At 37.5% G+C, this 27,615-nt stretch overlaps 1 protein-coding gene across 14 annotated transcripts in view; it reads left to right on the top strand.

Annotated features, from left to right (window-relative positions):
* Positions 1-27,615, top strand: part of LYST (lysosomal trafficking regulator) — a 200,981-nt gene that overhangs the window by 116,087 nt on the left and 57,279 nt on the right. For 8 of the 14 annotated variants that reach the window (XM_047761703.1, XM_047761702.1, XM_047761701.1 and 5 more), the window contains exons 25-35: positions 3,073-3,242; positions 4,724-4,954; positions 7,385-7,551; positions 8,392-8,541; positions 14,250-14,411; positions 15,065-15,256; positions 17,056-17,234; positions 20,561-20,767; positions 25,169-25,345; positions 26,073-26,149; positions 26,291-26,479. In XM_047761703.1, coding sequence (XP_047617659.1) covers positions 3,073-3,242; positions 4,724-4,954; positions 7,385-7,551; positions 8,392-8,541; positions 14,250-14,411; positions 15,065-15,256; positions 17,056-17,234; positions 20,561-20,767; positions 25,169-25,345; positions 26,073-26,149; positions 26,291-26,479 — 1,901 coding nt within the window. The remainder of the gene's footprint in view (positions 1-3,072; positions 3,243-4,723; positions 4,955-7,384; positions 7,552-8,391; positions 8,542-14,249; positions 14,412-15,064; positions 15,257-17,055; positions 17,235-20,560; positions 20,768-25,168; positions 25,346-26,072; positions 26,150-26,290; positions 26,480-27,615) is intronic. The other 6 variants (XM_047761695.1, XM_047761694.1, XM_047761697.1 and 3 more) reach the window with 4 other exon arrangements.

A 27,615-nucleotide genomic window follows, 5' to 3' on the forward strand; every position in this document is an offset into this window, starting at 1 on the left:
CATATCAGTATGTTTTTTAGGTTACTGATTACAGGGAACACATAGTCCATTGGAAGTCTTCTTGCAGTCATCAAATCTTAGACATTTACTTTATGTTTCAGCTCAGATGTCACCTTCTCAAAGAAACCTTCCCTGATCATCTTTCACAGTTGCTTCCTTCTAGCCCTACTCCTTATTTGTTCTATGATAGCATCTTTGTTGTGTCTTATAATTATTTATTTGTTTACTTTTTTAAAAGTATAGTTGATTTACAATGTTCCTTCAGTTTCTGCTATACAGCAAAGTACCCAATCAAACATAAATATACATTCTTTTTTTTATACTATCTTCCTTCATGTTCTAACCCAAGATATTGGCATAGCTCCCTGTGCTGTACAGTAGAACCCCATTGCCTATGCATTCCAAATGTAATAGTTTGATTTACTAACCCCAAAGTCCTCGTCCATCCCACTCCCTCCTCTTTCCTCCCAGCAACCACAAGTCTGTTCTCTATGTCACTGATCTGTTTCTGTTTTGTAGATAGGGTCATCTGTGCTGTATTTTAGATTCCAGATATAAGTGATATCATATGGTATTTATCTTTCTGACTTACTTTACTTAGTATGAGAATCTCTAGTTGTATCCATGTTGCTGCAAATGGCATTATTTTGTCCTTGTTTATGGCTGAGTAGTATTCCATTGTATATATATACCACATCTTCTTAATATACAAACAACTCATACAACTCAACAACCAAAAAAACCAAAACAACCCTAATCGAAAAGTGGGCAAAAGACTTTACTAGACATTTCTCCAAAGAAGACAAATGTTTAGACTGTAGGCACATGAAAAGATGCTAAATATTGCTAATTATTAGAGAAGTGCAAATCAGAACTGCAATGAGGTACCATCTCACACTGGTCAGAATGGCCATCATTAATAAGTCATTAATGGCCATAATTAATAACAAATGCTAGAGAGGGTGTGAAGAAGAGGGAACCCTCTGTCACTGTTGGTGGGAATGTAAATTGGTACAACCAGTGTGGAAAACAGTATTGAGGTTCCTCAGAAAACTAAATATAGATCTACTGCATGATCCAGCAATCCCACTCCTGGGCATATATCCAGACAAAACATTCGTTCAAAAAGATACATGCCTCCCTGTGTTCATTGCAGCACTATTCACAATAGCTAAGACATGGAAACAACCTAAAGGTCCATCAACAGATGAGGGTACCTTTTTTTTTTAATCTTCCATGTTGGACTATAAGCTCCATGAGGGTACACATCTTGTGTCTAATACATAAAAGATCCTTGGTATATTGTTCAATGAATAAATATTTGATATGAGTGGTTTCCATTAGAAAACAAACCCAGTATTGAAATGATCTCTTAAAAAGTCTAATTTTCTCAGTGTGTCTTGATGTAGGATATTGTTTAATCAGTTGCAGTTCAACCCAGTATTTACTTAGCTTTCATTTCATGTGTAAAACTCTGGGCTAGTTGCCAAGTGACGTGTAAAGGGGAATAATATAAGCCCCTGCATTCAAGCAGTTACAGTCCACTGGGGGAGAGAAACATATTCCCAGAAGTAAAGTGTCTCTGATGAATGCTTCAACAATAGTGTTAACAAAGAAGAATGGAGCATAGGAAAGCAGTTAATTCTGATGGAGCCAGGGAAGGGTTCCTGCAAAAGGTTTATTTTGTATTATGTTGTAAACTTAGAAAGCGTTTTAAGTAGGGCAGTGAAGAGGTGTGTGTTTTGAGAAGAACAGTCTATCACCCCAGTGGGGGAGTGATTGCCAAGGAGAGAGAGGTGGAAGGATTCTGTTCGCAGGCTAGCACAGTGGTCCAGGGGAGAGGTAATGAGTTCCTGAGCTGGGGAGGTGTGAAGTCACAGGACAGACAGGTTTGAGAGACATTCGCTGACATGGAGGAGAGAGGCCTTCATGTGGGGATCAAGACAAGGTGAAGCCAAAAGTGAGAGGAGGACGGTGCTCCTCCTAGATCAGAGCCATGGAAGAAGGGAATTTGGGAGGGATATAATTACTTTGTACACATGTTGCATATAAGATAATGCTGGGAAGGAATGGAAATTTAGGCCAAGCTCAGGATAAATAATGTCTCAAGAAGTCTAGACACATGCACCCGCATGTTCATTGCAGCACTATTCACAATAGCCAGGACATGGAAACAACCCAAATGACCATCAACAGATGATTGGATTAGGAAGATGTGGTATATATACACAATGGAATACTACTCAGCCATAAAAAAATGACATAATGCCATTTGCAGCAAAGTGCATGGAACTAGAGAATCTCATCCTGAGTGAAATGAGCCAGAAAGACAAAGACAAATACCATATGATATCACTTATAACTGGAATCTAATATCCAGCACAAATGAACATCTCCACAGAAAAGAAAATCATGGACTTGGAAAATAGACTTGTGGCTGCCTGATGGGAGAGGGAGGGGGTGGGAGGGATCAGGAGCTTGGGTTGTCAGATACAACTTAGAATAAATTTACAAGGAGATCCTGCTGAGTAGCATTGAGAACTATGTCTAGATACTCATATTGCAACAGAACAAAGGGTGGGGAAAAAAAATGTATACATGTAAGGATAACTTGATCCACTTGCTGTACAGTGGGAAAAAATAAGTAAATAAAAAGCTAAAAAAAAAATAAGTCTAGAAAAAATAGAGGCCTAGGATATATATGTGTGTTTTCAGAAACAGCATAGTACAATGTTGACTGATTTTTCTTCCTTCAGAATTAGAATTAGGCACAAATATTCTACTTATAATCAACTAAGACTGCCAGTCTCCTATGTGTCCACGCTCAGCTGAAGAGCTAGTTTCCCATCACAAAAGTATTAAGATCACCAAGACAGAGTCATCGTTAGCATTCCATGCTAGTCAGAGACAGGGTTTATTTTCTTTTGCTATGGAGGTGGCACTTTATTTAGCTTTCTATGTTCTGTATATATATAATTAAACAAATTTACCACTATAATACACACGCTGACTTGGATACATTATATAAAATTTTAATGCATTGTCTAAATGTCTTAATTTTTTTTTCTTTAGCTGTTAGATGCATTTTTTCATAGAGCATCAAAGGAACAAAAAGATAAATTTCTGAAGAATCGTGGCTTTTCCTTGCTAGCAAACCAGTTGTACCTTCATCGAGGAACTCAGGAATTGTTAGAATGCTTCATTGAAATGTTCTTTGGCCGGCATATTGGCCTTGATGAAGAGTAAGTGGGTTTTTCCCTATATCAGAATTGAGGATCTTTTGTCTTAAATGTAAAATTTAGTAAACTGACTCGACAAAATTATTTGGTCACACTTAGAAAAAAATCTGCTAAAAGTCATTTTCCATATGAATCCATTTATTATTTTCCATGTGATAGTCTTTCTAATGTAACTTCTTCCTTTGTATTTCATTCACTAGCTAGAACTAGCAAGAAGTATATGCTGCATTAAATGAAAGAAAGTGATAGTTAAGACTTGGCCTCTATTGGAAGTTCCCACTGTGGCTCAGTGGCTTAGGAACCCTACTAGCATCCATGAAGACATGGGTTCAATCCTTGGGCCTCACTCAGTGGGTTAAGGGTCCACCGTTGCCATGAGCTGTGGTGTAGGTCACAGAGGCAGTTCAGATCCCACGTTGCTGTGGCTTTGGCATAGGCTGGCGGCTACAGCTCCGACTGGACCCCTGGCCTGGGAACCTCCATGTACCACGGGTGTGGCCCTAAAAAGACAAAAAAAAAAAAAAAGATTTGGCCTATAGTATTAACCTGAGAAGGTTAACTGAGAAGAAGGTGCTCCCGTGGTCTCAGCAGCAGGTTACCAAGTGATCCATAGAGAAGTTCCTCTCCCCCTCAGAGATCCAGGTCACCCAGGAGAAGAGCCGGTCCCTCACCTGGAATCCAGTGCACTGATTGCCTGACCTGGATGTAATGCTGAAGGATTAGCACATACGTCCAAACATTAAAGAATATTCTTCTCCCAAGCCAAGTGTGGCAGAAAAATGAAGCTGTAATTTCTGTGTGTGATAAAGTAGAGGGGAATATGTGCCTTTTTATTATCACTGTCTCCTACTTATTTGTAAGGGGATCAATTCAGACCTTGTGGAATTTACTTATAATTGCAGTAACAGCAGTAGTACTTTTCATTTGCATACAGCTTTTGGCTTTTTCAAAGCAATTCTGCATTATCTCATTTGATTCTCATGACAGCCTTGAGAAAAAGGTAGAATACCACTGCACGTATTTGACAGATAAGGAAAGCGAGGTATAAAGCACATAATTTCCCTCCACCACAGAGGCATATAATGTTGGAACAAGAACTCGAGATCCATTCCTTTTACTAGACCTCTTTTTCCTAGCCCTGTCTTGCAGTTACTATGTATAATATTTTTTTTTTCTGTGCACTTGTTATGTAGAACAGGGGTTCATGGACGAATTAAAGTGAGTCAGTTAAAACCATGAAATTGTATACATGTTCCACTTGAATATTTGTGCATTTACCTAGAGACAGATGTCTAGCCACACCTTTTATCTTATTATGGGAGAGGTCTATGATCTAAAAAAAGGTTAAGAATCCTTGCCACCCTAATGTATGTTTTTTGCTTCAAAATCAGGTCAACAAAATGGCCCATATTACAATCATTTTTCCTTATTTCATGCTTCTACTTGCTTCTAACATGCTCTTAACTGTGTATGATATATTGTAGATTTGACCTGGAAGATGTGAAAAACATGGGACTCTTTCAGAAGTGGTCTCTCATCCCTGTTCTGGGACTCATAGAGACCTCCTTATATGACCACATGCTCTTGCACAATGCTCTCTTCCTTCTTCTCCAAATATTAAATTCGTGTTCCAAGGTCGCAGATATGTTGTTGGATAATGGTTTGCTCTACGTGTTATGTAATACAGTAGCAGCCCTGAATGGATTGGAAAAGAAGTAAGTTTTAAATCATTGTTTAAAATGACATCTGACAGATACCATATGATATCACTTATAGCTGGAATCTAATATCCAGCACAAATGAACATCTCCTTAGAAAAGAAAATCATGGACTTGGAGAAGAGACTTGTGGCTGCCTGATGGGAGGGGGAGGGAGTGGGAGGGATCGAGAGCTTGGGCTTATCAGACACAACTTAGAATAGATTTACAAGGAGATCCTGCTGAGTAGCATTGAGAACTTTGTCTAGATACTCATGTTGCAACAGAAGAAAGGCTGGGGGAAAGATGTAATTGTAATGTATACATGTAAGGATAACCTGACCCCCTTGCTGTACAGTGGGAAAAAAAAAAAAATGACATCTGATAAAAACTGTGGAAAGGGAAAAACTTTAGCGACAGGTTACATTAAAACATCTGATATTTCATAATACTCTCAAAGAATTTCATTGCTCCAGAAGTGATTACATCAAATTTGGGGAGCATATTTTCCATCATTTTCAATAAATTTTGGTGAAAAAGAAGGTGTTTATATGACCTACTTTTAGGTATTTAGAACCTGAAAACAAGTTGAATAAATTTAACTGTCCTCACACGTATTTACCAAGCTTCCACAGTAGTCTTTTTTTTTTTTTGTCTTTTGTCTTTTGTCTTTTTGTTGTTGTTGTTGCTATCTCCTGGGCCGCTCCCGCGGCATATAGAGGTTCCCAGGCTAGGGGTTGAATCGGAGCTGTAGCCACTGGCCTACGCTAGAGCCACAGCAGTGCAGGATCCGAGCCGCGTCTGCAACCTACACCACAGCTCACGGCAACGCCGGATCATTAACCCACTGAGCAAGGGCAGGGACCGAACCCGCAACCTCATGGTTCCTAGTCGGATTCGTTAACCACTGCGCCACGACGGGAACTCCCCACAGTAGTCTTATAAAAATTGTTATCCCCATCAGGACTAGGAAATTGAAGATTAGAAAGATATAGTAACTTCTTGAAGGTCACACAGCTAGTAAATAGAGAACTTGAGGCTGGATCTGTCTCACTTCAGAAGCCTGAGCTTTGAGGTCGCCGTGCTCTCCACTTTCAGCCTATGACATCAGCTGTCTGCCACCATAATGGAGTTTCTAATAGCCCAAGTACATTGGCAAATAGCTGCTAACCAGATTGATTAACAGCTCTAAAAAATATGGGAGGAGATGATATATTTATTTGGATATTGTACCTTTGGTGCCTGCATTTATGATATACAGTATAACATTTTTATAGTATAACATTTTATAGTATTAAAAGGCACTTCTCCAGAAGCACCATCTTACTGCACTGAAGCATTAAATATTAAATAAATTTTGCAGAGAAGACAGAGCATACCATTGGTGATTCTCTAGGCCAAGGAGGCTCTCGGGATACAATAGAGGACTCCTTGTACTCAGCTCAGTTCAGTTTTTGGGGGGCACCTGTTTTATTTAGGTGTGTCTAAATGCCTGTGTGCTACACAGATGAGAAATACAAAGAGGTGCAAAGGATTGTATTTCCTTAAATCATTTAGTCTTGCTTACAGCACAGTGCATGAAATTAGAACTACTTGGGAAGAGTAGTGGCAGGCTCCTTCTACAAGCAGTTTTTGAATTCTCTGATGGCTCAGCCAGTTAAGGACTCAGTGTTATCACTGCCGTGGCAGAGGTTCAACCCCTGGCTCAGGAATTTCTGCATGCCGAGGGTTTGGCAAAAAAAAAAAAAAAAAAAATTACATTAAAAAAATAAAAGCATCTTGTTGCTGTCGTTGTTCTAAATAAATTGTATTTCACTGAGTGTCCCCTATGCTACTCTATTTATTAGCCCAAACAATTACCATTTCTAACTCCTGCTTGATTTTGAAAAAGTTAATGGAAAGACTTAATGTCTTAAACTAAGAAAGATTATAGAGATTAAAAATTTAGGAACAGAAGTAACTAGTTCATATTTGCTAAGCACTTATCAGTGATTAATATAGGTTCAAATCTATTATCTCTTTTAATCCTTAGAACAACTATAATTTTTATAAGTGAGATTCAGAGAAGTTAGGTTATTTATTCAATTTCACCATCTCTGTGAAGCCTTCTCATAATATTCCTGTTCAGACCCACAGAATCCTCCCCTTTACTGTGGCTGGGAAGCTGCCTGTGCGTCCCCACAGTGCCTGGGGTTAATCCCTCTTGTTACCCTTACCACCATTTACTGTTTATAGTTATCTGTTCACTTGTCTGGTGCTCTGCAAGCCAAATGTTGACAGGGGTCAAAGCATGTCTTCAAATTTCTATTCCCAGCACGTAGTTCACAGGACCTGCCACAGAGTAAGTGGGGGATTGATACTGAATGAATGCATGCAGGAATGAATGCTGGCAGAACAGGAATTTCAACCAGTTCTTTTTGCCTTAAATTCTCTGTTCTTTTCCTTTAGCATTCCTTTGAATGAATACAAATTGCTTGCTTGTGATATACAGCAACTGTTCATAGCAGTTACAATTCATGCTTGCAGTTCCTCAGGCTCACAATATTTTAGAGTTATTGAAGACCTTATTGTACTGCTGGGATATCTTCAAAATAGCAAAAACAAGAGGACACAAAGTAAGATTTAATTTTTATAGGTTTTTTTGGGGGGGGGCAGTTGTATAATAACCCAAAATGTTATTCAAACCTAATCCCTTTCTCTGGCTACTGTAGAGAGAGTGGATTAGAGGAGAGAAACTGTTTCGCTAAAGGTTCATCCTTTGTTTACCAGGTTTAAAAAGAAAACTTTTTAAGTAGCAAGAATAAAAAAATGATGCCTTGATGTAATTAGCAGCTGGCAACATATCCTTAAAAGAGGCTGCTGATTTTCCTTACCAAGTAGAATTAAAAGGCTTATGTTAAATAATAATGCCCTTTAGTTTTCTTTAATGGCAAATCTTCAGAAAAATGGGAGAATTTCTGGTTAAAGTTCTGCCTTACATATTACAAAGCCTCTTCTGGCATTCCTGTTGTGGCTTAGTGAGTTAAGGACCCAATGCAGATTTGATCCCTGGCCTCACTCAGTGGGTTAAGGATTTGGTGTTGCTGTGACTGTGGTATAGGCTGGCAGCTGCAGCTCTGATTCAACCCCTGGCCTGGGCACTTCCACATGCTGCAGATATAGCCATAAAAAGAAAAAAGCGTGTCCTTTAAAACAATTACATAAAATGAAATAAATTTGTGAGCTAGTATTTTTCCATTGATTTTTTTTTTAATGGTGATCATTGGGATATTTGCTTTTAAAATGCTTTTAGAGACAGTTAAATGTTTATTACCATCAGGCACCCATGTTGGTCAAAAATTTTTAGTTTATGTCTAATAAAACATTATTGGCAGTTTTGATATTACCTGAAGATAATTCAATTAAAAATTAACAACCACATAACTTGAAAACATTCTGGTATGTTCTTTTTTTAGATATGGCGATTGCACTGCAGTTGAGAGTTCTCCAGGCTGCTATGGAATTTATAAGGACTACTGCAAATCATGACTCTGAAAACCTTATGAGTTCATTCCAGTCACCTGCTCCTCACCATGCAGTGTTTCAGAAGCGAAAGAGCATTGCTGGTGAGTATTGAAATAATATTTAAATGAGTATGAACTGAAGGTTTCTTGACTCTCCTGTATTCTGATATCATACACATTTTTAAAAGATTTATTTGTTTAAAAAGTTAAACTATCAACTTGAGAAAGTTTTCCTCCCAGAGAAAATTATTCTGCTGCTTTCTTTGTAGTGCTTTTCTCATCCAGTTATCTCTTGAGCACCTACCCTGTGCCAAGCACTGTGTTAAATGTTGAAGATACAATATTTGTTGATGGAAAAAAAAAAAAAGGCACAGATTCTACCCTTCTACTATGAAATAGTAGGGAAAGGTAGATACCAAAATAGGCAACCTGATTTACACCCAGAGTCAGGGAGGTCTCTGAGGGAAGTGAGATTTCAGTGTGAGGGATGAGAAGGGAGTTAGTGAGGTTCAGAGGTGGAGTGTTACAGACATAATGAGCAGCTCCTGTGCAGGTCCTGAGGCAGGAAAAAGCCCAGATCATTCAGAGAACTGAAAGAATACCATTTAGCTCAACTGTAGTTCCTGGTAAGACAGTGAAACCAGATGAGGCTGTACAGGGCAGCATGAACCAGCTCATGAGTAATCATACTGGCCATGCTAAGGAGTTTAGATTTCATGCTAAGAGGAAGCTATCAGAGGTCTTTAAGTAGGTGGCATGACATAACTAGATTTTTATTTTGTAAAGACCGCTTTAGCTTCTGTATAGGGAGTGGTTTAGAGGAAATAAGAAAGGTGGTGGGAGTCCAGGGAGGAGGCTGTTGCAGGAGTCAAGGCAGGAGATGATGTTGTCTCAGGTATCCTTAAGTTATGCGTGTTTCCTTAGGGCCTGCTCTAAATGAGGACATATCATCAAATAATAATGGTTAATTTTGTTAGACTTATTTTTCCACAAAAATCCACTCTGACCTAAATACACATAATTCAGAAAGACAGCATATTCAGCATAATTCAGAAAGATATGCACATTGGCTCTGTATGTGCACACCCATATACATATACGTCTGTATGTTGTGGATGTATATGTACATGCTTACACTCATGTATCTCCAGAGTACTTAGTAAGCTGTTTGAAGGTTAATCACCTTACACTCGTAAGGGCTTTTCAATCCAAATCTTTCTTTTTTCTTTTCTTTTTTCTTTTTTTTTTGGTCTTTTCTAGGGCCACACCTGCGGCAGAGGTTCCCAGACTAGGGGCCTAATCAGAGCTATAGCCTCCAGCCACAGCCACAGTAATGCCAGATCCAAGCTGCATCTGCCACCTACACCACAGCTCATAGCAACACTGGATCCTTAACCCACTGAGCAAGGCCAGGGATCAAACCCTCAACCTCATGGTTCCTAGTCAGTTTCTTGAACCACTGAGCCACGATGGGAACTCCTCAAATCTTTCTTCTACCCATCTACCTATGTTAACTTCATTGTGTTCTGTGCTAAACCAGATTTTAAAACCACATGAATGCCATTTGCAGCAACATGGATGAACCTAGAAACTATCATACTAAGTGAAGTTAGACGGTGAAAGACAAACATTATATGATATCACCTATATGTGGAACTTTAAAAAAAGGATATAAATGAACTTATTTGCAGAAAAGAAACAGATTCATAGACTTTGAAAAACTTAAGGTTACCAGAGGGGACAGGTGGTAGGGGGATGGGAGGGATGGACTGGGGATTTGGGATTGGAATTTGCACACTGAGGTATACAGAACGATTGACCAATGGGGACCTGCTCTACAGCACAGAGAACTCTACCCAGTATTCTGTGATTACCTATGTGGGAAAAGAATTTAAGAGAGAATGGATATGTGTATAAGTATGACTGGGTCACTTTGTTGTACAGCAGAAATTATCACAGCCTTGTAAATTAACTATACTTCGATGAAACTAAAAAAAAAAAAAAAACCACTTGAAACACTCATCTGTAGAGGAAAGCTATTAAGTATATATTGATTGCTTCACAGGACTGTGTTTACATTATGCTGAATGAAAGCTTAGGTAAATAAAACTTCTAAAACATCCACATAACTAAACATATCATCCTGGGCATCCTTCCTTAAATTAATATCTGAATATAGTCTCTCCTCTTGAGCTTTGCTCCCAGTTGACTCTCTTTTGACCTGGGTAGAATTCTGTCCTTTACCCCGCCCAGCAGTAATGCTCAGCTGCCTGCATGCCTTGGGCCACATTTCCTTTGCAGGATTTCTTAGATAGTCTGAGACCTCTTGGATGGATTTCCCCCTCCATTCATAGAGGAAAGTATACCTGTCCTACTGTCACAAATCTCTGCTGTTTCCTTCCTTAACATTTCTCATTCTCATAGCCATTTCTTCTTTGCTTTTATACCGAGATTCCTGCTTTAGTTTATGATCTGCTTGTGCCTGGACTAACACAATAACCTTTTGCTATTTTCTGTTTGTGATTTCTCTAACAGTCTGTCATCTCTCTCTTGAAATACTAGCATTTTTATCACCTTGAACCTGAGAGCAAGCCCTGCAGAGCTCCAAGTGTGTTATTGTTTATTTTTTGTTCGTTTGAAGCATTTTTAAGTGGTTAAGAGACTTTTAGTCCTTTTTGTAAACCATTCTCCATTTTTCTCCCTGACTCCTCTAGCCTCTTCTATTGGGGCTTGTATTTTTCATACTATCTCAGTCAATGCTGTAGGCCATGTGAGACTTATAGAATCCTTCAAATTTTGAATTTGATAGAGCACCTTGAAAGCCATCCAGTCTGGCTTCCTCGTGTCATTGGTCCTATGAAGCCTAGAGATGGAGACCACGGGAGTGAGGCCTGACACGCATCTTTGTGCCCTTCCCCATGCCCACTCCTTCCAGCTCTGTCAGATCTTTACATCTCTCTCAGGCCTCTCCCAAGAATTCGTCCTGTTTCAGATACTACTTTATTTAAATTCTTTACGAACCCATTTACTAAATACCACTTTTTATGTGTTAAATTGTTGCTTTGTATTTCCTTCCATGTTGTTTTATGCATGTATTTGGGAAAGTCTGTGTTTTGTTTGTTTAATATTAGTCAAAGGTTATTGTCAAAAGTATATTGGCTTTACACACTATCAATACAAAAGATACACAGGTTCCTCTGCTTCCGAACAGTGTGGTTATAAAAGCTCACTTAAGTCCATTTGTTCATGAGACTCAAGCGAGGGATTTATATTTCCATCATTTAGGTGATGAACTGTTCATTCAAAGATTTCAAACTAGCTGTTCTCATTAGTGATAGATGTTTGTGAGGGGGAGGTTTTTTCCCCTAAATAGACACACAGCATTTATTGAAACCTTCTGAGACAAGTGACATCTCCGAGCCCACAGCCACCCTGCTTCTTCAGCAGGAGTGTGGGGTCAGCTTCTGTAACAGCCATGCACATTCCTAGATTGTAGACAGATTTCCTCCAAGTGTGAACCCCAGGACGTCCGTGGCCTGGGACCAGTGTTTCTTCAGCAGCCCTGTCCTCTTAACCCAGATTTCCCGTCCTCATACTCTTGGAGGCATTAGCTACTACTTTATGGCCACATTGATCATCTTACAGCCTGACTTGTGTACTATTCTGCTCTACAGCTCCTACGGTTCCCTACTACCCAGTGAGCACAGCACCAGTTCCCTAGTGCCTGTGTCTTTTTTTCTTGCTCTAGACATGGATGAGAGGGAGAGAGAGAATTTTGCCTAAACCCAGTATTATACTCACCCTCTGTGTTTGTAAACTGATTTTGATTTCTAATCAATATATTATAGATACTTTTTCTATATAGTATACTTAATATATTAATATATTTTAATATCTTTAATAATTGTAATAATCTGTTATGTTGGTTTGTCATGATCTCCTTCCGTGTTATCAATAAATGGGTTTGTTTTTAACTTGTTTGCTTTACTATTATAAAAAGATAGCAATGTGCATTTTTATATATGTATTTTTTTCACTTTTCTGCTTATCAATGTGAAAACCTTTACTCATCATCTTAATACACAAAGGGAGAAGTAAACATTAGAGTGTTATTTAAAGAACTTCACATACTTTTTTTTCCCCTAGGGCTGCCACCTGCAGCATATGGAAGTTCCCAGGCTAGGGGTGAATCGGAGCTGCAGCTGCCGGCCTACACCACAACCACAGCAATGCCAGATCCAAACCACATCTGCAACCTACACCATGGCTCATGGCAATGCTGGATCCTTAACCCAATGAGTAAGGCCAGGGATCGAACCCATATCCTCATGGATACTAGTCGGATTTGTTTCTGCTGTGCCACAACAGGAACTCCCACATACTTTTAAACTGTAATAAATAATTATTGCGTGTGTGTATGTGTGTATAAATGTTATTGACATAATTCATATACAAATGAGTTTCCCTTATATTTTTTCCTTTATTTTTTGCCTTTTTAGGGCCACACCTGCGGCAAATGGAAGTTGCCAGGCTAGTGGTCAAATTGTAGCTGCTGGCCTCCACTACAGCCACAGCCACACCAGATCTGAGTCACATCTGTGACCTACACCACAGCTCATGGCAACGCCAGATCCTTAAACCACTGAGCAAGGCCAGGGATCGAACCCACATCCTCATGGATACTAGTCAGGTTCGTTACCACTGAGCTACAATGGGAACTCCAGTTTCCTTTATATTTCAACCATTAATAACAATACCAACTATTAACTTTTTTTATGAGGCAGGCATTGTGTTTCACACCCACTATTTTACTTAATCCACAGAACAACCCTCTTTATCCATTCATTTAGCCATCAAATATTTACTAAGCATCAGCCATGTACCAGTTGTTACTTTATCTGCCCCCATGGAACTTATTGTTTACTGGATAAAATGGTCAATAAGCCTGTAAACAAATATGTTTCATATAACATCAGATAGTGACAAATGCCTACCTGTGAGGTAGGCTCTATTCCACTTTCCGACCCACATCTTGCGTATAAGGAAACTGGGCTTGAAAGCCCTGCATGTGAGGCCACACTAGCTCAGCACAGCTTCATGACATGGAATACCTCCCACTTTTTCAAGTACATAGACCTGGAGAAGACTTAACATTCCCTTATTTGTTACATTGCTGTGTCTTTCAGTGGTGATTATCACTTGCTTATACGGCATGAAAGCTGTCATGTAGACATTAGAAAGAATCGGCTTAAACTAAGGACATAATCTGATGATATTAATCTTGAATATATCCTGGTTATGAATTTTTTCTTTTTATTTGCTTTGTTTTGTCTTAAAGGTGACTCAATTCACAAAGATGTACTAAATATAAAAATACACATTACCTAAAATACTGGACAATCTAAAATGCTGTTAAAATATTTAAATGGGAGTTCCCGTCATGGCGCAGTGGTTAACAAATCCGACTAGGAACCATGAGGTTGCGGGTTCGGTCCCTGCGCTTGCTCAGTGGGTTAACAATCCGGCGTTGCCGTGAGCTGTGGTGTAGGTTGCAGACGCGGCGCGGATCTGGTGTTGCTGTGGCTCTGGCGTAGGCCAGTGGCCACAGCTCCGATTCGACCCCTAGCCTGGGAACCTCCATATGCTGCAGGAGCGGCCCAAGAAATAGCAAAAAGACAAAAAATATATATATATATTTAAATGTCTTGCAGGATGAGTCATTAAGACCTATTCTAATTTAGTCATGTGTAAGTAATGTTTCTAGAAGCTATTTGTAGAGATTGATACATGCTTTCATAATTTAAAAAAAGGTTCAATTCCAATGAAGGGTTCCATTATTCCTCACCTACCAAGACGTCATTTTGGCTCCTATGGTCAACTTCCGATGTCCTTCTCCTTCAGTCCATTAAACCACGACCCAGGCCCCTCATTTTCTCCTGGATCCATGACCTGTGTGGTGCCTCTCGGAACAGGTGCAGTAATGGTGCAAGAACCCACTCCTGCCTCTTCAACCTGATGAAACATTTTTCAGGAGATGCTTTGGAGGATTGAATTCCACATGCTGCATATGTTCCAAATCATTTTAATAGTAAATTACTGGGATTAAACTCTCTGATGTCTTCACTTTATTTGACTGATTTCCACTACATCACTATATATGCTTTTCAAAACTACTTTATAAAATTCAGCAATGTTAATTACCCAGGAATAATAATGTTCTTACTAAAACAAACTGAGCTTTGAAAATCTATTGATTATTTTTGGATACAAGGAAGTGAAACAGTATTTGAAAATATTTTGTCAGAACATTCTGAACTATATATATACACCCTTCTAATTCTTTGAGTTTTTCAGAAGATTAAAAATTTGCCAAACGATATCCATCCTGCTAAGCTATGTCACAAGCTTCAATAGTCTTATTTAGGACTTTGAAATCAGAAGTACTGTTACACTTCTTCAAAGAGGGAAAAACATCACTTTCTCTTAATCACTCTCTTTGTATAAATTATCTTTGTATTAAATAAGATTCTTTTCATGGTCTGATAATCAAAAAGTTACAGCAGAAATGTTTTCTTCAATCCTTGTTAACGCTGGCATTTGACATTTTGATTTATATACTTGAAAGGTCCTCGAAAATTTCCTCTTGCTCAGACTGACTCTCTTCTGATGAAAATGCGTTCAGTAGCAAGTGACGAACTTCCCGTGATGATGCAGAGGAGAATGAGCCAGGAGAGCCCTGTCCAGGCAACGGAGACAGAGCTTGCGCAAAGACTGCAGAGGCTCATCGTTTTAGCAGTTAACAGGATTATCTATCAAGGTAGGACTAGAGAGTAAACATGTCCTTGCACAGACATTGAATTAAAAGGAAAATAATTTGAGAGAGAACTGACTGGGTTTCAAATTTTTCGACAGAATTATATTTTCATTCTTAATATCCACACTAGTAAAAGGATTTCTTATTTGGAACAAATAGCCTTGAATAAAATTCTGCTTTTTCATGTGTCAAATGCTGGCCTAGATTGACCATTGAAGTTTAAAATGATACAGCACCTCCAGTATATTTTTTAAGCTTTTCCTTGAGATAATCATAGATTCACTTGCAGTTGTTAGGAAATATTACAGGGAGATCCCAGATATCCTTTACCCAGTTTTGCCCAATAGAACTTGCCAAAGCATAGTCCAATATCACCATCAGATATTGACATGAATTCAGTCAAGGAAAAGAACATTTCCATGACAACAAGGATCATCTGTATGTTGCCTTTTAGAGCCCCACCCACTTTCCTCCCATCTGCATCCCTTCCTCAATCCCTGGGCAACCATTAATCTGTCCTCCATTTGTGCGGGACATCATGTCATCACGTTAAATAAACAGAATCATGTAGTATGTAGCCTTGTAGGACTGATTTTTTTTTTTTAATTAGCGTAATTCTCTGGAAAGTTGTTCTAATCATTGCATGTATCAATAGTTTGTTCCTTTTTTGGTTTTGGTGAGTAGTATTCCATAGCATGGATGTGCCATAGTGTAGTCATTTTCTGTTGAAGGTCAAGCTGGGTGTTTTCCAGTTTGGGGCTATTACAAATAAATCTAGCTCCTATAAACATTTATGTGAAAGTTTCTGTGAATGTAGATCTTTGCTTTTCTGGGATAAATGTCCAGGAATGCCATTTCTGGTTGTATGCTAGTTGTATGTTTTGCTCTTGTTAAGAAACTGCCAAACTTTTCTTAGGTGGCAGTGTTTATATTCCTACCAGCGATGTATGAGTGATCCAGTTTTCTTCACGTCTTTACCAGTATTAGGAGTTCCACTATTTTAAACTTAAGCCATTCTGATAGATAGTGTCACCTTGTGGTTTCAATGTGTGTTTCTGTGGTGGCTGATATTCAATATGTTTATGTATAAAATTTAATACCTTTAGCAACCCCTAAAAGACAATGCAAAGAAATATATTCAAAAGCGCTATAGATAAGTCCAAATCCTAAAAAATGTTCATGTGACCCCAAGAAGGCAGGAAAAAAGAAAAAACTATGTAAAAGTTTATGACTAGAGTCTCCTGGGATAGACCATGATGGAAGATAATGTAAGAAAGGGAATGGATATAAATGTATGACTGACTGGGTCACTTTGCTGTACAGCAGAAATTGGCAAAATATTGTTAAATCAACTATACTTTAATAAATTTTTTTAAAAGTTAATCACTAGAAAAATGTAATACACCCAAAGTTTTTTTTTTTTTAAACTTTCCTAATTTATCTTTAGGTCTGCACATCCATCTAATGTAAATATCACGTGGTCTTTATGTTTTATTTGTGTAATAACCTCTTGACTTTAATAATTTTGCAGTTTTCATCCTCATTAGTAAAATAAATCTTTAATTTAGAATTGCATGACTTATGTATGTTTACATTTCTGCGTTGTTTTAGGTGAATTCACTTCCTTTAGGATATTGTATTTTCTACTTCTAATGCACTTACTACACATTTATATTGTGACAACCGAATCGGTAATTACATAGAATATTTTTTACCAGCATCATTATCATTTGTGATGGCTGGGTATTCATGATTCGATTTGACTAATTTTTTATTCTTTTTAAAATGTTTTTAATTCATAGAGTTTAATCCAGACATTATTGACATTTTGAGTACTCCAGAAAATGCAGCTCAAAGCAAGACCTCAGTTTCCCCAACTGAATTTTCTGGAGAAAATATTCATCATGAACAGCCTTCCACCTGCAATCCATTTCAGAAAGAAGTGTTCACATATCTGGTAGAAGGATTCAAAGTATCAACTGTAAGTAAATTAATTATGTAGGAAATGTTCATTCACACAAAAGGAGTAGAGGTTTTATGTGTCTGTGTTTTATGCTTTCAAAACATAGTCCTACTATTTCAGAGTTTTCTGAAACTCAGACAACTTGAATTTTAATTATGGAATAAAATGTATTGCTAATTTACCCTTTCCAAAAGGACTCACTTCATCAGCATTAGTTTTTAAGTCTGTAACTTGAAAGTTATTCTCTAATATTGTAATTTAGTTAATAAAATTAGCAACAGAAAAGAGTAGGAAGATGACAACTGCTGAGAGTTTAAACTGATAAGCTGTTTTTAAAGGATTTTATAGCTACTTACTCTAGAATTATTATTATTATTCTGAATAATTATGAAGTGTATGTCTTGGCTTAATCAAATCCAACACCTTCAAAATTATATAGAGAATACTGACAAGTGTCAGACTCCATTTACCATTGACTCACTTGGGTTTCTGTGGATCCCTCACAGTTGGCCATAGAAAGCAAATTGGTCAGTACACTCCATGGATACCAAAGGCAGATCTAATTCTAGCAGAACTCATAAATCATGACTCTGCCAATCTCTAAATCTAAGCTAGATATTGGTATCTGCAAGTTCTGCTTAAAATCAAGTCATTTACACAGGACCCCTAGGATTAGGAGAGATGGGAGAGCCATTTCTAAAACTCAGAATAAACTCTAAAATTTACTGATTTCAGTTTTTAAACCAGGTATAGGATATTTGGTCAGGATTGGGTTAGCCTTAGTGGGACCACAATCAAAAGAGCTTACTTGGTTATTCGTTAGGGGATATTGGTGGTCAGTTTATGTGCAGGTTTTTTTGGGGGTTTTTTTCCTCAACATATGGAGGTTCCCAGGCTAGGGGTTGAATTGGAGCTGCAACTGTTGGCCTGCAGCAAGCCACAGCAACACCGGATCCGAGCCACATCTGCAACATACATCACAGCTCACTGCAACGCCAGGTCCTTAACCTACTGAACAAGGCCAGGGATCAAACCTGCATCCTCATGGATCCTAGTTGAGTTCATTAATGCTAAGCCACAATGGGACTCCAATATGCAGTTCTTATAATATGGACATTTATACTAAATATTTCAGTACTAATTCAGGTCTTTATTAGAAATCCTTTCTGTTTTATGCTGCAAAAATCAGTGTTGGCTTATCTACCATTGTTCTTTGATGGCTCGCTCTTTTTTTTTTTTTTTTTTAAGTTTAAAATTTCCGAGCCCTGGAGTTCCTATTGTGGCTCAGCAATAACAAACCTGACTAATATCCATGAGGATATGGGTTTGATCCCTGGCCTTGCTCAGTGGGTTAAGGATCCAGCATGGCCATAAGCTGTGGTGTAGGTCACAGACACAGCTCAGATTCTGCATTTCTGTGCCTGTGGTATAGGCCAGCAGCTATAGCTCCAATTTGACCCCTAGCCTGGGAACTTCCATGTGCCCTTCATACTGCCCTAAAAAGTCCAAAAAAAAAAAAAAAAAAATCCAAGCCCTAGGTAGTTTTTTGTCTTTTTTTGTTGTTGTTTTCATTTTTTGTTTTTGTCTTTTTAGGGCCACAATCACAGCATATGGAGGTTCCCAGGCTAGGGGTCGAATTGGAGCTGTAGCTGCCGGCCTACACCACAGCCACAGCAATGTGGGATCCAAGCCATGTCTGTGACCTACACCACAGCTCACGGCAACACTGGATCCTTAACCCACTGAGCAAGGCCAGGGATTGAACCCCGTGTCCTCATGGATACTAGTCGAGTTCGTTAACCACTGAGCCACAACAGGAACTCCTAAGCCCTAGGTAATTTTTTTAAAGTGATTTAGGACTTTAGCTTCTTTATTGCTACAGTAGAAAATTGACAGAACACTGTAAACCATCTATAATGGAAAAAATAAAAATCATTATAATAAAAATAAATAAAATTATGATTAAAATATACATAACACAAAATTTATGATTTTAACAACTTTTAAGTTGTATAAATCAGTTGTATAAATCAGTCCATTGACGTGGTTGTGCAACCACCACCACTACCCATCTTCCAGAACTTTTTCTATTATCCCAAACAAACTCTGTCTCCATTAAACAATAGCTCCCCATCAGTCTCTCCCTTAGCCCCTGATAAACCAACATTCTACTTTCTATGAATTTGACGTTCTAGATACCTCATATGAGTTATCATATAACATATAATATTTGTCTTTTTTTGCTTATGAGTTATTTCATTATTCATTTCAGTGTAATGTTTTCAAGTTCATTCGTATTGAGGCATGTATCAGAACTTCATTCCTGGAGTTCCTGTTGTGGCTCAGTGGTTAACGAATCTGACTAGGAACCATGAGGTTGCGGGTTCGGTCCCTGCCCTTGCTCAGTGGGTTAAGGATCCAGCGTTGCCATGTGCTGTGGTGTAGGTTGCAGATGCAGCTCGGATCCCACGTTGCTGTGGCTGTGGTGTAGGCCAGCAGCTACAGCTCTGATTCGACCCCTAGCCTGGGAACCTCCATATGCCACAGGAGCGGCCTTAGAAAAGGCAAAAAGATTAAAAAAAAAAAAAAAAGAACTTCATTCCTGGAAGTTCCCTGGTGACCTAGTGGTTAGGACCACTGCAGTCCAGGTTCAATCCCTGGTCTGAGAACTGAGATCCTATATCAAGCCACTGCTGTGGTGAAAGAAAGAACTTCATTCTTTTTTAAGGCTGAGCAATATTCTATTCTGTATATACAGTACACTTTGTTTATTCATTCATCTATCCATGGATATTTGTATTGTTTCTGCCTTTGGCTATTTTGAACAGTGCTGCTATAAAATTCTTCTCTTTTAAACATCCATTGGTATGGATGTATGCCTTTCCAATTTCAGCTTTTAAAAAAATTATACAATAAAACATGTTCCATGTTTTTTAGGGATGTGTTGAGGTTAGTATATTATTGCTTAAGAAATCTGATTCTAGGAGTTCCCATCGTGGCACAGTGGTTAGCGAATCCGACTAGGAACCATGAGGGTGTGGGTTCAATCCCTGGCCTTGCTCAGTGGGTTAAGGATCCAGTGTTGCTGTGAGCTGCGGTGCAGGTCGCACATGTGGTTTGGATCCTGTGTTGCTGTGGCTCTGGCATAGGCCAGTAGCAACAGCTCCGATTAGACCCCTAGCCTGGGAACCTCCATTTGCCTCGGGAGCGGCCCTAGAAAAGGCAAAAAGATAAAAATTAAAGGAAGGAAGGAAGAGAGAGAGAGAGAAGAGAGAGAGAGAGAGAGAGAAAGAGAGAGAGAGAAAGAAGAAATCTGATTCTAATTCATTCCTGTTTGATTTAAGGGTTCAGGTAAAATCAGTGGTTCCAGACAGCAATGGGCTAAAATCTTATGGTCATGTAAAGAAACCTTCCGAATGCAGTTTGGGAGACTGCTAGTGCATATTTTGTCACCAGCTCACCCTTCACAAGAGAGAAAGCAAATTTTCGAAATAGTTCGTGAACCAAATCATCAGGAAATACTTCGAGACTGTCTCAGCCCATCCCTGCAGGTAAGTATCCCAGTACTTCATAAGTAAAAACTATAGTCAGATATAAAACTGAACAGAATAAGAACTGACACTAAACTATATTTTCATGCCAAACACCATAAATACAGTTTTCTTACCAAATATTTGCTGAGGTCCTTCTTCAGATGCTCCTTACCAGACTCACTTTGACCTTGCTATTTATTTCTCATTTCTTTTTCCAGTGTTTAAGTTCTCTCTCTGAGTTCTTATAAGATCCTTTGCAATTTTTTACTAAATCTTAAAGAGTGGAGACTTTTTTTTTAAGCATTATATTATCCATGAAACATCTATATGGAATAGGTCAAACAACAGTACTTGTAACATATTTTGAAAATATTTACAGTATGTTAAACAGAAAAATATTTGTTGATCATCTTGAATAATAAAATCTTAAAGAATTTCAGAATCTATCACTTAATAAGAAAAAGATGGAGAACTTTAAATGGTACAACCATTTTAGACAGCTCTTAGGCAGTTTATTACAAATTTGAACAGACCCTTAACCTGTGACCATAAAATTCCATTTTTAAGTACTTACCTAAGAGAAATTAAAACACATGTCCATAAAAAGACTAGTAGGAGAACATCCATGACAGCGTTTTTACTAATAGCTAGAAACTGGAAATAACCCAAATGTCTGTCAGTAGGATAGTGTATAACTAAGTTGTGATGTTTATACAATAGATTATTACAGACTGCTAATATGCCTGCCAGTATGGATGAAGCACAAAGTCATTGTGTTGACAAAAGGCACAGCCAGACACCAAAGAATAGACATTCTGTGGTTCCATTCATGGGAAGCCCAAGAGCAGGCACAGTTACGATATGGTCATAGAGTTCAGGACAGTAGTCGTCTCTGTGAGGAGGGGTCGCTGCAAGGGGTGGAAGGAAACTCCCTTTAGTAATAAAAATGTACTGTGTCTTACTTTGGGTACTGGTTACGTGGGTGTATACAGTTGTCAAAACTCATAGAAATGAACACTTAACATCTATATGCTTCACTGAATGTAAATTATACCCCCGTCATAAAGTATTAAATGATATTTAAGAAAGGGCAGGTATCCCTTTTATATCCCTGGCAAACTCAGATATAGCGTATTAGGAACCAAAAGGTTATAGTTTTGAAGTGATACTTTTAGGTCCTCTTTCCAGAATTAAGACTCTCTCAAGTACATTCAGGGCCTTATCTTCCCTTTCCCAAGGCAGAAGCACGAATAGCCCCCTAGTTTCCTTCTGTGGAGAATTCAGAATTGGTGCCGACCTTCTAAATCCAACTCTGAAGTTCCCAGTCCTCTCCTACCAGCTTTCCTTCTCTGCTCTCCATTTCTGCTGATGGTTATCCTTACTGATTTTGGCTTGAAACACTGCAACTGTGGTTGGCTTTCTCCTCTCATGAATCCATTTTATGACCAGGACTCGTAATTTAGCCCTGTCTTTCTCTGTAGTCTGCCCACCCATCCTAGTGTAGACTTTCACCCATTATGCTTGGATAACCTCAAAAAAAGAACACCATATTGCCATTACCAAGCTTTCATTTTTCTTTGTAGTATTTTCAAACAAACAAATCAGTATCAAATCAGTTACCTTTAAATACTTCAGTATGTATCTCTGACTGATAGAACTTTTTTTAAACTTATCACTCTTAATCATGGTAAAAATCCATCCTTATTATCATCTAATACCCTGTGTTTAAATTTTCCCAAATTTCTTATAATTTTTTAAATAATTTTAATGATTCTGGATCCAAACAAGACCCACACACCACATTTGTTTGATATATGCTGCATCTCTTTTTTTAATTGAAGTATAGATGATTTACAATGTTGTATTATTTTTTCCTGTACAACAAAGTGATTCAGTTTTATATATATATACTTTTCCATTATCATTTATCCAGGACATTGCATATAGTTCCCTGTGTTCTATACAGTAGGAACTTATTCATTCCTTCCATATGTAGTAGTCAACACCTACTCACTCAAAACTGGATCCACGACCCACTGAGCAAGGCAAAGGATCTAACCCAAGTCCTCATGGATTCTAGTCGTAGTCATACGACTGAGCCACAACAGGAACTCCTGTGTTTTTATTTATTTATTTATTTATTTATTTATTGGATGCACCTGCGATGTATAGAGAAGTTCTTGGACCAGGGATTGAACCTGTGCCACAGCAGCAACCTGAGCCTTAGCAGTGACAATGCCAGATCATTAACCCCCTGAGCCACCAGGAAATTCCTACATTTGCTTTTAATTATATAAAATGTATACCTGATTCCAAAGTCAGAATTGTGAAACAGCATATTTGAAGGGGTTCTAGCTTTTATCTTTATATCCTTCGCTCATTCTTTCCTTTTCTCTGTAAGTAACCATCTTTATTTGGTTTTTATTTCTTTTGGAGATATAAGCAAATCTGTGCACAAACACACATACATATGCAGGTGTATACATTATCTCCCTCACTTCTTAATTCAAAGAAAGATATTGAATGATACACATCCTTTTCACTTTACTTTCTTCAACTAACAGTGTATCATAGCAATCGTTCTGCAGCATCACAGAGAGATCTTCTCAGGCCTTTTTACAGCTGCCTGCAGGCTGTATTCCATTTGTAATTGGCCTGATTTTTAAAGTCCCAGGCTTCTCTTCTGCTGTTATAACTTGAGTCTGATTAACTCTCCAGTCTTTACCTCCTCCTCTTCTCAAGATAGCCCCATCTTTGTCTCTCGTAACCTCTTCACATCCCTACCGACATGCTGCTTTGTTCATGTTGTCCAGCACCGCTCTCTTCTCCTTTGTCTCTCGGCACATTCTGTCTGTTTAGCCACGCACCCAGATCACACTGGGCCACCTTCAGAGTCTTCCTTCCTTTCTTAGTCCGCTCAGACTCTTCCTTCTTAGAAACTTCATTGAAGATTTTAGTTTTACACATTTTAGCATTTTACTATTTTCTAAGGATTTGTGTTTCATAGATTTATTTCCTCAAATCAGCCTTTGAGAGCTGAAAACAAGACTCTGTGTGTGTGTCTCCAATAATACCTTTTCTGGTTCTAGGAACTGTGGCCACTAAATGATTGATCAAAGGATATTAAAATGAGATATTAGAAATAACTTCAGTGTCTAGGAAAATCATGTGTTTCTTCAAATATTCAGAATGAATTAAAAACAGCTCTGATAGTTTTTCAAGATGATTTTTAAATGTCACTGAATACTAAACTGAAATATTTTTAGAGTTATATCAAGAACATTACCTCTCAGATACACACATGAAAATATTCTAGTCTTTTACCCTCTCTCTCTATTTGCCAACTCTTCAGGCCTTTCACTTGCAGAGCATCTGTTCATTTTTCTCTTTTGGTCAGGTAGCAGCTGTCTCTTGACTAATTTAAAATGTTGCATTAAAATGAGCTTTGCTATTTTCATCATTGCATATGTTCATCTTAGGCTTTTGGGAAATGACATGATGTGATACAGCATGTTAATTTAAATATCACCCAAAATGTTAGAGTTTCCAAATCCATTTGTTGACTATTCACAGTTTAAAATATCATAAACCCAAATGTGGTGATAACTGTATCAGTCAAAGTTTTTAAAAAGTAAAATTTTGCATGTTTAACTTGATAACAAAGTTAATGTATACATAATACATAGTGCACACATAACAATCAGGTATAGTATCTATAGCATGAAAGGGCCACTTAAAAAATCATGAATCAGGAGTTCCAGCTGTGGTATGGTGGGTTAATGTCTCTGTGGAGGTTCAATCCCTGGCCTGGGGCAGTGGGTTAGGCATCCACTATTGTTGCAGCTGTAGTTTAGGTTTACAAAAGCTTGTGTATTTGCTTTTTGCTTTTTCCTTCTTTTCTTTCCTTCTGCCCTCCTCCCCGCCCTCTGTCTCTTTCCATCTTTCTTTCCTTTCTTCCTTTCCCTCTCTTTCTTCCTTTTTTTACCTTTTACAGTGAAATTTTTCAAATGTACTAAGAAAAATAGAAAGTGAATACTGTATGAATACCGTATGACCATCACGTAGGTCTAACAGTTGTTAATATTTTTATCATATTAGCATCGGTTCTTTTTCCTGAAGTATTTTAAAGTGGCTTATAGAAATTATGATATTTTTCAAAGGACATTTTCTTATGTAACCATAACAGTATTATACCTAACAACATTAGCATACACTCTAAATGTCATCATATACCCAGTGTATAATCATTTGACAATTTCTTCAGTTGTCTCCAGAATGTCATTTTTAGCTGATTTATTTAAGCCAATCCAATTAAATAAATCCAGCAGTATAAATTAATTTACTGTTAAATAATTTAAATGTAAGAAATAAAAATTCATTATGACACAAAAAATTTGTGACCTTTTTTTTTTTTTAAAGCATGGAGCCAAGTTAGTTTTATATTTGTCAGAGTTAATACATAATCACCACAGTGAATTGACTGAAGATGAACTAGACACAGCAGAACTGCTCATGAATGCTTTAAAATTATGTGGTCATAAGTGCAGCCCTCCCAGTGCATTGACAAAATCAGACCTTATTAAAGTGATCAAAGAGGTGAGTTGGCAAAACCATAAGAAACAGTTTTCTTAAGAGATCTCACTGAATATCATTAAATCATGATTGGAAGATTTTTTTTATTGCAGAACACCATTGATGATGAATTTGAAATGATAATTTTTTTTTTTTACTTTATATACTTTTTTTTTTTTTTTTTTACTGCAAGAGAACATATAGGCCTATTTTAAGTAGTGTTTTATTCTCTGTGGTCGTCCTTATCCATTATCACTGACTTTCAGGGAAGGAAAGAATTTAATAGAGACAAGCAAGTTGAATCATCACCCTTAAGTTCTGAGTTTGTTAATGAAAAAGCAAAATAAGCAAGCAAGCAACTGTGCAAACCCATCAGGTTTGGCAACCCTGGTTAACTGTTTCACCCTAATTTCTGTGACCCAAATTGTGTGGAAACAAAGGGGGAAACATTATTCAAGTGGTTAATGTATTTTAATGTTCTGGTCTCCTGGGGACAATATTTTCTCCTCTATTAACTTGGTTTTAAAATTAGTTTGTTATAGAGTTCTCTTGTGGCACAATGGGTCAAGAATTAAGTGTTGTCACTGTAGCGGTTCAGGTTGCTGCTGTGGCACAAAGAATTTTTTTAAATGTTTTTAACTTAAAAAAACAAATTTTAAAGTAAATAAATAAAATTAGTTTGTTGGGCTCTGGGCCAGTGTTAAATGATAAATGGTATTTTATGTAGCATATTATTATCTAAATCTTTTAGGAACAAAAGAAATATGAAACTGAAGAAAGTGTGAATAAAGCCAACTGGCAGAAAACAGTTAATAATAATCAGCAAAGGTAGGATTTTACGTGTTCTAAAGGCTTTGTCTTTTAGGAACCCATTAGATTTCACATATACTTTTAGTTTAAAAGCCCCATGTTTTGATATACATTTAATGTTCCACATATGCTTACCTGATGGACATCTTGTTTGTTTAGTCTCTTTCAGCGTCTTGATTCAAAATCAAAGGATATATCTAAAATAGCTGCAGATATCACCCAGGCAGTGTCTCTCTCTCAAGGAACTGAGAGAAAAAAGGTGATCCAGCACATCAGAGGAATGTATAAAGTGGATCTGAGTGCCAGCAGGCACTGGCAGGAGCTTATCCAGCAACTGACGCATGATAGGTAAGCAATGTAGGAGGATGTTTTGGGGTTGTCTCACATGCATGGTTTATGTATTGATGTTGTTTTCATCCCAGAATAAAGACTGATAACATTATCTCATTAGATTACATATTTTTTGTTCTATCATTTGTGATTTATTTCACCTTGAAGAATAATCCCATGAGGACTTTTTTTTTTTTTAATTTGGGGGAGGAGAAAAAGAATGAGAAGGAGAGGCATTAGCTCTTCCAGAGAGTAAAATATTGGCTTTAATTTTAAAGTATGATCTTTGCAAAAGGATGGAGGAATCACTGAAACAGGATAGTTGGGGAATAGATCTTTTTCTAGTTAAGGCTTTACTAATACAGTTAAAAAGATCACAAATAATAAAAAGAGGGAAATTAAAATATTATACTCTGAATGATGATAACTGATTAGTATGATTTGGGGGTCCTAAAATACACTAAACATTATACACTAAAGAAAATTCCAGGTTGAACAAATGAATTAAACTCAAAAAGTTTATAAATTAGAAGAAAATAGAGTATTTATCAGCTCTGATGGACAGATAACTCTCTAAGATCAAACATAGTAGAAGAAACTATAAAAAAGAAATGCATGGCTTTAAATTGTAATTTTTCCCAGTGTATTTAATAAGCATAGCAATAACAAAAAGTGAAAATTTATTTTCAGCAAATATATCAGAGTTGACATTTTTATTGTTTTAAAAAGCCGTAAAGATTTGAAAGTAAGATATTAAGATCCCAAAAGTTTGAATGAGCAAACGACATAAGTATACTCTTCACATAAAACAAGTGGAATTAATAGACGTGAAAAAATATTGAATATTTCTAGAGGCTAATTTAGTTTTTTTAAACTTTTAGATTCTATACTTTACCTTTTATGTTACAAAAAAAAAATTTTTTAATGCTAATCTCTACGGCAAGAAGAAATCTATCTTAGCCCCTGTTCAGAGGTTTGGTGGCATTGTACTCTTTGACATTATATGTGAGAAACTCTACAGATATTTTATTTCTAGCTCCAGTTGCCCTATTTTAGTGATTCTGTCCTAAGGAAAATATTTCAAAATATGGAAAAGCAATAAACATAACAGTTTTCATCTCTGCATTATTTTGCTAGTGAATGAATTGGAAACA

This window comes from Phacochoerus africanus, chromosome 15 (assembly GCF_016906955.1).
Source record: "Phacochoerus africanus isolate WHEZ1 chromosome 15, ROS_Pafr_v1, whole genome shotgun sequence".
NCBI classification, from domain to species: Eukaryota; Metazoa; Chordata; class Mammalia; order Artiodactyla; family Suidae; genus Phacochoerus; species Phacochoerus africanus.